The sequence below is a fragment of the Trifolium pratense genome, linkage group LG5 (genome assembly GCF_020283565.1).
Source record: "Trifolium pratense cultivar HEN17-A07 linkage group LG5, ARS_RC_1.1, whole genome shotgun sequence".
Classification (NCBI taxonomy): domain Eukaryota; kingdom Viridiplantae; phylum Streptophyta; class Magnoliopsida; order Fabales; family Fabaceae; genus Trifolium; species Trifolium pratense.
This window is the reverse complement of record NC_060063.1, coordinates 30,994,420-31,004,695: the sequence shown is the minus strand read 5'-3', so window position 1 is coordinate 31,004,695 and position 10,276 is coordinate 30,994,420. Positions and strand designations below refer to the sequence as shown.

At 34.0% G+C, this 10,276-nt stretch overlaps 1 protein-coding gene across 4 annotated transcripts; it reads right to left on the bottom strand.

Moving 5' to 3' along the window:
- Positions 1 to 1,778: 1,778 nt before the first annotated feature.
- Positions 1,779 to 8,385, bottom strand: LOC123882818 (serine carboxypeptidase-like 45). Of its 4 annotated transcripts, none has more exons than XM_045931417.1 (16): positions 7,880 to 8,385; positions 6,883 to 7,167; positions 6,608 to 6,677; positions 6,351 to 6,480; positions 5,604 to 5,741; positions 5,347 to 5,517; positions 4,885 to 4,989; positions 4,708 to 4,803; positions 4,511 to 4,603; positions 4,314 to 4,384; positions 3,305 to 3,499; positions 3,132 to 3,215; positions 2,510 to 2,634; positions 2,308 to 2,400; positions 2,104 to 2,218; positions 1,779 to 2,009 (listed from the first exon to the last, which is right to left on the bottom strand). In XM_045931417.1, exons 5-16 carry the CDS (start codon positions 5,725 to 5,727, stop codon positions 1,848 to 1,850), a joined length of 1,434 nt encoding a protein of 477 aa, XP_045787373.1. In that variant the 5' UTR covers positions 5,728 to 5,741; positions 6,351 to 6,480; positions 6,608 to 6,677; positions 6,883 to 7,167; positions 7,880 to 8,385; the 3' UTR covers positions 1,779 to 1,847. The 4 variants fall into 4 exon arrangements, with proteins under 4 accessions (XP_045787373.1, XP_045787375.1, XP_045787376.1 ...); XM_045931419.1 differs by having other exon boundaries at positions 6,883 to 6,961; XM_045931420.1 differs by having other exon boundaries at positions 6,883 to 7,093; positions 7,880 to 8,381.
- Between the last annotated feature and the right edge of the window lie 1,891 nt (positions 8,386 to 10,276).

Below are 10,276 nucleotides of genomic sequence, written 5' to 3'. Positions count from 1 at the left end.
AAAATGGACTAAAACTATATTTACGAGTATAGCTAACTAATCTATTGATACTCATATGATATTATATGAACATTAATAATATATAACTATTAGTTTAGGGCCAAAAAATTATCTATTAATATACATCTGATATTTTATAGGTATAAATAATATATAAGTAATATTATAGGACCTCGAAATTTTGAGCTGAGGCCCTCAAAATTTTGAGGTCCGATGCCGTCGCACGCCTCGCATAACCAAAATGATTACTAAACCACACCTAAGAAGTAAGCTTGATTTTTTCCAACAACGCTGATGCTTCCGAAATGCCCCCTTTGAAAATAATATGGCCAGGTGTTTATTGGCTAATAATAATGGTGTTATATCCTGGTGAATGCGAACACATTTCGCACTCTAGGTATTTTGGTCATTTTAGGGGCACGTGAGAAACATTTTTAATCTGACATGAAAATCTACATTTACACATGTTACTGTTAACTATTATTAATATTAATTTGAATGCATGTGATAAGCTTCTTTGTACATAAGGATCTCAAACAAAACTAATGAGTATCAGCTTCCTTGATATTACATACCTGACACTGAAGATTTGTGCGCAATTAGCCATTTTCAAGATATAACATCATCTATTGTTTGCGTTATCACTTTGGAATGTTGTTTGAGTTAGCGTGGAATAAAACGTTTTCCATAGCAGATACGGAAGTACTAGTATTAGAGGCATGTGAATTGAACGTGAGGTGGAGTTAGCGGAGAAGATTGTTTCGTTGGGAGGAGGAGCTGAATGTGAGGTGGATGTGTGTAGAAGGCTGATCATAGGAGCGGTTAATTTGGCGAGAGGGAAGGCTTGTTGGAAATGGGGCGTGTGGATGTACTTTTACTTGGGCAAAGGATGTGTTGAATCCAATGATACTGCAAAAAATGTCGGCACTAGCATGGAGGTTTGTCCAAAATAGGTTACCTACTCAAGAAAATTTACAGGATGGAGGGGTTGGCTTGAATTCATCGACATTGTGTGTTGGAGGCCATGGTAAACTGGAATCAGCAAAGATTGTGGTTTGGAAAGAGGCATTAAAATGGTTAGTGGTATCAGTTGCTTTGACGGAAGGAGGTGTCGAGCACTTATGCCTCTTTAAAGGTAAGAAGCAAAGGAGCTTGTGACAAACTTGAAGTTATTTGGTTTTCTATCATTGCTACTATTTGGAAAGCAAGAAAATGCAATGATTTTTATAACGGTATTTTCATTTTCTTCGAATATCTTTTGTCCGTTAGTGGCGTGGATTGAGATCTCAGGACATCGGGAACAGACTCCAACTTATCCTCTTGTATTGTAATCTGTTTATGATATTTAGTATCTTTGGAAGTGATTGACATTGAAATATATGAGTATTGAAGTGGTATGCAATAGGAATGAAGCAAACAGGTGGACTAAGATTTCTTTTATTGTTGCTGTGGAATATAGACTTTCTTTGTATTGGTTTTTTTTCATCAGTTTTGTTTTAGCAGCATAGCCCTCTGTATGTAGTTTTTCGAGTTTTATATTTAGGCATTGTATCTTTGCAACCTTGTAAATCTTTCGTCCATCCCTTGCACATCTTGTGCTTGGTTTAGATAATTATAACTCAATTTGAAATGAGTCAATTTTTATTTTTATTTTTATTTTTATAAAGATGATACAAGCATGGGTGATGGGTGATACACTGATACTGCTAAAACCTTTCTAAAAAAAACGATCAGAGATGTTTGAAATGAACATAACAGAGTTTATCAAACAAACAAAATAGGAATGCTCGTATCAATGATATTTGAGCTCAATTAGAAAATTAGAAGATATATTAGTTACATTTAAACTAAAATGGTACAGTTACATTTTCTGGGAGAGGTTTTCCTTCGATAAAACTCTTAAAGAGCCGGAGGGACCTCCTTGGTTGAGAAGTTGGGGCTGCATGACCTGCTCCTCTGATGGTTGCAAAGGTGAGGTTGTCCCCATAAGTTTGGGTCCATCCAGCAACCTAAACAGTCAAATATTAAAAATAAAAAAAAAAAAGTTTTAAAGGTATGAATGAAGATATAGTCAGGTAAGTAAAAAACCTAAAGGTAATTTACCTGTGGTCCATCAAACCAGGGTCTGTAGCGCTCAGTGTCCAAACCGACATCCTTGGCCAATCCTCGTAATAGAGAATGTGTCCCTATTACTGGAATGAGCGAATCTTGGTCTCCACTGCATACAAAAATAGTTTTACTTATAATGACAAAGTAATTACTATGAAGTTGGAGGAATTAAAAATAAAAAAAAAAAAACTAACTAACCTATAAACCATGATTCTTACTCCGGACTTAACAAGTCTGCCGAGTAGAGATATTGTCGGATCTTCTAAATTCCTCCAATTATAGAGGAGGACACTGTAACAAAAGAAAATGGTTTTTAAGAGAATAAAATAAAAAGCTACTATTTGATAATATATTCTTATTATTGAAAATTATTTTCAAAAACAATACATAAATCACTTACTTACTACATGTCGTCCACTTGGTGATCCCAACCAGCTTTGCATGAATTGCATCGCGCACTTCTCCACGATTCATGTATGAGGAGGTTTCACCCTCCAGACATACATCTCTCTTCTCTCCATCATCCTACATGATAGAACCACGATTTTTAGACACAATGAAAAAGAATTATTATTGAAATATAGATGAATATAATGGAAGTAAAACAGAAAATAACCAGAGTTCTATGAACTCCTACCAGAGCTAAGCTCCTAATCCAGAGAAAATATTCTCCTCACACAAAGATAACAATAAACGTGGATAAGAAAATAACAGACCCTACCCTCACTTATATATTTCACTACTAACAACTTCTCCTATAATTTAGTGATATCAATAACAGACTTGTTCAGGGATATCTTTTGCCAAATTAATAACATAATTGTTGCTATAATCCAGCAATATCCTTTTAACTAACTCATACTCCCTAGTAACTAATAACCAAAAACTCCCTAAAACATAGCTAGAGGCTAACTAATTCAGTGTTCAATCACTACACTAGAGATGAGATGAAAGAAAACATGAGAAAATTAACAGAAAAATAAAAGAAAAACCAGATCGAAAGAGGGTGGATGAGTACATACCATTGGAGTCTCATTAACCAATTGAAACTCGGATGGGAGGCAAACATCTTCAATAATATTGAATGCATTCACAAAACGACTAACCTGTCCACTGAAGTTGGTCAATCTTTGATCTATTTAGTTAATAAGGAGGCACTTTTTAAAAAAGTATATTTATATACATATCGACTTACCTCTTGGGTAAACTGACGAAACACGTCCTTACAGACGGGACTGAGTGTCCCATTTATAGTTTCCCTCATAATTTGGGCATAGTTGCAGACGGTCTGCAACATGCCATATGTTTCCACAGATATCAACCCATGGGACCATAAAAATTCGGCCCTGGAATTGTAATCTGTGGTAAACTCTAGAAGAGGATTGCCCATCTGCAAATGTGAGAACATACACAGGTTTACTTATTATATAATTACTCCCTTCATTCCCTATTGTAAGCAATAAAACATCAAAATAAAAAATTGGCAAACAATAATTAAGCAGACAAAACAGACAAGCACGCTTGAAAACAAGGGAAATGCAAAAGAGCATAGACTTCAATCCGACACAACAGAACAAGGAATTTGGGATACAACCAAGATATGCACAGATCACAACCACAAATCCCCGAATCAAATGCTCCACAGACAACAAATGAGATGTCACTAACTGTCATAAAAGAAGCATACAACCTGTGCAGAAACAACACACTGAACAGCACCACAGGACTCTATTTAAACCACTTTAGATGTCTTAAATCAAACCAAAGCAGTTATGAAACTACACTAAACTCTGATGCACCAGCTAACAGAATCCTAGAACAGCATTCAATGCAACGTATACTTGGTCACATACCAGAGATAAGAACTAGGATTAGCACCTTATATCCATTACCAAACTGAACCTCCTAGACACACTCTAGGATTCAAAAACCATTGATTCACATTATAATCCATGTTACTATCTTTAACGTATTTTCTTAATATGTGCGAACAATAAAAGGAGGTGCACACACATGCTTCTTTATGATACATGAAAGATTGTTTTTGTAAATGCATGTATGCTTTTTATTAAATCAAAAGAAATAGTTAACTTTAACTAATTTCCTAAATATGTGTCAAATTCATTAAATTTGCCTATAGAAGAGAAAGGAGAGAGTATTAATTAATTAATTAATTAAAATTAATCATCAAATACTATACTTACAGCAATCCCCTTCAAATTGAAGCTTGGTTTAGTCTGGAGAACGAGCTCTGCGATCTGGGGAGCCCAATGCCCTGAAAAAAGTATAAGTTGCATTAATAAAAATAAATTGAATTAATAAATGGAAAATTTCAAAATTAAATAATTAACAAATAAACTAACTGCATAGCAAAAAAAAAAAAAAAAAAAAAAAACCCTACCTGCATAGCTTTCTCCAGTAATGAAAACATCACTATTCTGGTACTTTGGAAACCTGGTGAACCAACCTTGGAGGAAAACAAGGGCATCCATTGCTGCAAAACACAGTTAGAGTTAGGTATCACGTATCAGATGAAATTGAAATGAAATCTAAATTCAAAATTAAAGTAAAATATTGATTGATTTTTGTTATAACAACCTGTCCTCTCATCGGTCACCAGGAAATAATCAGAGATGTTGGCGGAAAAAGAAAAGCCAACACCCACAGGGGATTCCAAATACAGCATATTGGCCACTGCGCGCAACAAGGTAGAAATTTAATTTCTATTATAAGCAAAATTGAACGCACATACAATAGAAATTGGGTTGGGGTTACCTCGGTTCCAGCTGTACCGATTTTTTACTAGACCACCCTTTCTGGTGGGCTGGAAAGGACCGTGCTCAGTAAATGCTCCTTGACCAATAGAAGAACAACCAGGTCCTTTGAAATCCAAAAAAAAAAAACATGATCAGAGGTGTTTGTTTACAAAATTAAATTAATATACTAATTTCAAAAACAGCAAACTAATTTCATGCTGATGCTTCCATTGTCATTTCAATAGAAAAGACATTGACCCAAATTTTTGCTACCAATCCCCCATCTCCTGGATAACATCTTAATAACAAAGAGCAACAATAATAACAAAGTTATTGTCTTCTTACATTGTTTTATAAACCAATTTTTATCGATAATCAAACACTAAAAAAGAAAAAAAAAAAAAAAAAAAAAAAAAAAACTATATGAAATTGATAGACAAATGAAAGGATGAAAAAATATGAGAAAGTTGTTAAACAATACCTCCATTTAACCATAGGACTACAGGTTTTGATACAGGATCAACCTCAGATTCTACAAAATAGTAGAAGAGGTTCCTTTGGTTGATTTCATCAACAGTAATGTAGCCAGCAAACTGTTGGAAGTCAACCTCCGGCTGATCCGGTAAACGGATCACCTTGTCAGCTTCGGATCCTAAGTATTTTAACGGACAAATTAAAAAAAGAAATCAGTGAAGATAATAATAACAATAACAATAGATAAAAGAGAGGGAGGTTTACCTCCTTGAAGATGAAGATCAGAGACAGGTAGCTCCGGATATACCGAGTGTTGACTTAAATAGTAAGCCAACAACACCATGGAGGCTGCCAATGCAATGAAGAAACCACTACGGATGCCAATCATCGTTTGGTGAGTAACTGAGAGTGTTAAAAAAAAAAAAAAACTGAGTTACACAACAAAAGTGAGCAGTTAATGCGTTCCTCCACCCAGTGGCGGAGCCAGGATTATATCGGAGCCTGGGCACAATTTTAACGGCATTGTTAATCTTGATATTAAATGACAGCATTAACACCTCCTATTATACAATTAAACCTCCTCATTCCAGTGAAATTAATAATTAGTAGTGCACAAAACCTCCTTATTATTATGCAGTAGAACAAAAGAGCCAACAATAATTACTTAACAATCAAAAACTACTAATTATGCATCAACTCAAAACTACTAATTATGCAATAGAAGAACAAAAGAGCCAACAATAATCACTTAACAATAAAAAACTACTAATTATGCAGTAACTCAAAACTACTAATTATGCGGTAACTCAAAATCAAAAACTCAAAGCTTAAAATACACAATCTGAATCAGTCAAACAACTTAACCATCAAAACAACTTATTTATATAATCACTTAACAATCAAAACAACTTAACAATCACTCAAATCAAAACAGCTTAACAATCACTCATCATCATTCACCAGTCATCAAACAACAAGCTTAAAAATCAACAAAAATCAAGATCTGCTTACCTGAAGCAAAAATCACGGAATCAAGCTCTGCGAGAGAGAGACTGTGAGAGCAAGCAGCAAGGTTCACGGCGGATTTGAAATTGAGAGAAGCTGCGGTGCGGCGGTTCAGAAACGATTGAGAAAGAGAAAGCTGCAATGACGAGAAAATGTTCAAAGGTTGTGTTCCCCAATTTTATAAATACTTTAACATAGAAAATAAGTAACATAAAATTGATAATAGTAGTTAAAATAAGTAGTAATGATCATCATCAACTCACAACTATGACCAATCAACTCCGTTCCTAGCAATGCCTTCCGGAATGACCACCGGAGCAATTTTCATTGAATCTGAACATCATACAACAATTTCAGCTCTCGTGAAAACTTATTTAAGATCACACTACCAATAGATAAAAGAATTAGACAAAACCCCCAATTTGTTAGAGTTAGAGTTTAAAGTGACTCATGAAAATCTAAGAGTTTACTACACACTAGTTCTGCTACTCATCCAAAATAGATATCATTTTTAAACTAGTGAATCATAAAATTTTACCTCAAAGAATATAAATGACCAACTTTCAAGAGATGGATATTCTTCTCCTTTCTTAGAGCAATAACCCTAACTCCAAAATCTTTACCCATGAACACTTTTAGACTAGGAGATAGCTTTGCTTATATGAGTAATTAACCATCAAGAGTGGAGAGAAGAGAAAAAGAATTATGGTGAATTGGAATCAGTGGCGATTCCAGTAATATTAGAGAGCCTAGGCAAAATTTTGGAGGGAATTTTATCAACCAAATTTCTAGATACAATAATATTTAAAAGACAAAGTTGTTTCTGCAATTCAAAAACATATTTAAATTACATTAGTACTTCTCTTTTTATGCAAAAGAAAATATTCTTCACAATATACACTTGTAGTATGCCTATTGTAAGGCTTGGTCAATTATGAAATCAACATAATATAATGTAATTTCCCCTAATGAAAGAAATCCATAACAAACAACTGTGAGAAAGAAACTGATATCTGATCAACGAGACTACATTTCAAACTGAATACAAATATCACAAGACTATCTTATTCTTATTTAATATTGTGTATAAGATCAAACTGAGATCAAGATTACAAGGTTTGTCATCAGCTTATAAAAGAAAGAAAGTGCTTCATCAACAAAGGTGATTTTGATCCATCAAAGTGAACACAACACAAATGTCCACAATTAAACAAAGTTTTAGTTGCAGTTACGATGACAATAATATCACAAAGTAGAAAATCACCAAGTTAGTTTACAACAAGAGGCATCATGAAATCAAATAGTTTTTAGAACAAAAACCCTTCATTCTCACTATTTTAGAACAAAAACACTATTGCAGAACCAACCAAAACTACTTATTTATATAACCAAAACAGCTTATTTATATAATCACTTAACAATCAAAACAGCTTAATAAATTTAAAATTCAAAACAACACCAAATCATCAAACAAAGATTCTAGATTGAGAAGGTTAGGTTGTTAAAAATTAATTGCAGTATGTTAGTTTGCTTACCTGAAACGAGACGAAGAGAAAGAGTGAGTGCGGTGCGGTGTGGTGCGGCGCGGTGAGCTGAGCAGTGGTCGGCTGCGGCGGAAGATTGAACGGCGTTACGGCGAGGTGAGGGAGAGAGATTGAGAGCAGTGAGAGAGGGATTGAGAGCGGCGGCCGGTGGCGGTGGGTGAGAGAGGAACAGCGATTTTGAGAGAGAGGGATCGAGAAAGAGAAAGCAAAAACGTGAAACCGTGCGTGCTGTGCTTCTTTGAGTATTAATTTTGTTTTTTTTTCTTCTTCTTTTTGATTGAAATTCCATGAATTTGTGGTTCATCATAATAACACACACTGAATTGCACAAATAGAAACTATGCTTTAAACAACTTTAGTCTAAAACAGAAAAAACTGCACAACTATAGAAACTATGCTTTACAAAATGTTTTAAACAAGTTTAGTCTCAAAACAGAAAAATGGAATCCAACGAGTAGACACCAAAAAGAAGAAGAAGAGATCACTTATTTCACTTAAATGCAAACAAAGCCAACTGTCCCACACTGTATAAAAAGTTTCATTTTAAAAATGGCTTAAATGCAGTTTTGCCCCATATTTTGATTAAATCGGAATTTTACCCCCTCTGTTTAAAACGCGGACTTTTACCCCCCTATTTTATAATTTTTTGGATTTTACCCCTCTAAAATTCTGCTTTCGAGTCACAACTTCAAAGCTTCGCACACAACTCAATTTGGATCAATAATTCACCAAACGGATATCGAAATGACCGTAATCGAGTTATCTTTCCATAGAATCAAACCCCACTAAATTTGGAGTTACAAAAAGAGATTAATTACCGTTTTAGTGAAGGTATGTCCCCAAAATTCTGCACAAAATCTACTTTCGAGTCACAACTTCAAAGCTTCGCACACAACTCAATTTGGATAAACAATTCACCAAAAGGATACCGAAATGACCAGAATCGTGTTAGCTTTCCACAGAATCAAACCCCACTAAATTTGGAGTTACAAAGAGAGATTAATTACCGTCTTAGTGAAGGTCTGTCCAATTACTAATTTTGCAGAAATCTACTTATGACCTTCAAATTCAACATCGTCTACCAAACACATCGTAACTCCAAATTTGACGAAATTTAAATTAAAACAAGGGTAATTTCGTTAGCTTTCCGGACATGTAAATACTATTGAAAAATGAGCTACAGTGTGAGAGACATGACAAAAATACAAGTAGTAGTTCGATACAATAATTGATTTGTACAGACCTTCACTAAAATGATAATTAATCTCTCTCTGTAACTCCAAATTTAGTGGAGTTTGATTCTGTGGAAAACTAACTCGATTGCGGTCATTTTGGTACCGGTTTGGTGAATTATGGATCCAAATGGAATTCTGTGCGAAGTTTTGAAGTTGTGACTCGAAAGCAGATTTTGTGCATAATTTTGGGGGACATACCTTCACTAAAATGGTAATTAATCTCTCTTTGTAACTCCAAATTTAGTGAGGTTTGATTCTCTGAAAAGATAACTTGATTACGATCATTTCGGTATACTTTTGGTGAATTATTGATCAAAATTGAGTTGTGTACGACGCTTTGAAGTTGTGACTCGAAAGCAGAATTTTAGGGGGGAGGCAAAATCCAAAAAATTATAAAATATGGGGGGTAAAAGTCCGCGTTTTAAAACAGAGGGGGTAAAATTCTGACTTAATCAAAACAGGGGGGTAAAACTGTATTTAAGCCTTTAAAAATTTATTACTTATATAATTTTTTTTTTAAGGATTATATAATTACTTATAATACGTGATTTTTTTTCCATAAGTGTAGCTACCAGAGACATTATTGGAGTGGTCGTTCCACACTTCTCCAATTTAAACGTGTGAGACTCTAGCCACTAGGGCTACTAAACCAAAAAAAATATGTAATTTTTTTTTTGTTTGATTACTAGTATTGATAAAATTTTGGATTGTGATTTTTCGATAGAATTGAGTGATTTTCCGGTTAATATATAATTCTTTCATCTCATTTTATAAGATCTACTTTGACTAAATACATTATTCATATAAATGTAAATATTATCATTTAAGATATTGTTTGATTTGTTTTGATGAATATTTCCAAAATATCAAATTTCTATAATTTTTACTAATATGCAACTAAATATATTCCTAATCAAAATTATGTATTGGCATACGTGCAGTGGTCAACGAGTTCTTATATTTTGGGATAGAGGGAGTACTAGTACTAGTATAATAATATTGTATTGGATGAATATAATATAGTACTACGTAACACATAATAATATTCAGAAATTTTTTTTTCTACCCCAACAATTGTCAATCTACCCCAACATTAATTTTGAATGGACGAATTTACCCTCATATATAAACTAAAACCCTGAAAGTGTTCTGA

Coding starts and splice junctions, on each gene's coding strand:
- LOC123882818 (XM_045931417.1), bottom strand. CDS start 5,727: ATGATTGGCATCCGTAGTGGTTTCTTCATTGCATTGGCAGCCTCCATG. Junction 5,518..5,603: donor TGATCTTCATCTTCAAGGAG/GTAAACCTCCCT, acceptor TAAAATACTTAG/GATCCGAAGCTGACAAGGTG. Junction 4,804..4,884: donor TCGGTACAGCTGGAACCGAG/GTAACCCCAACC, acceptor TGTTGCGCGCAG/TGGCCAATATGCTGTATTTG.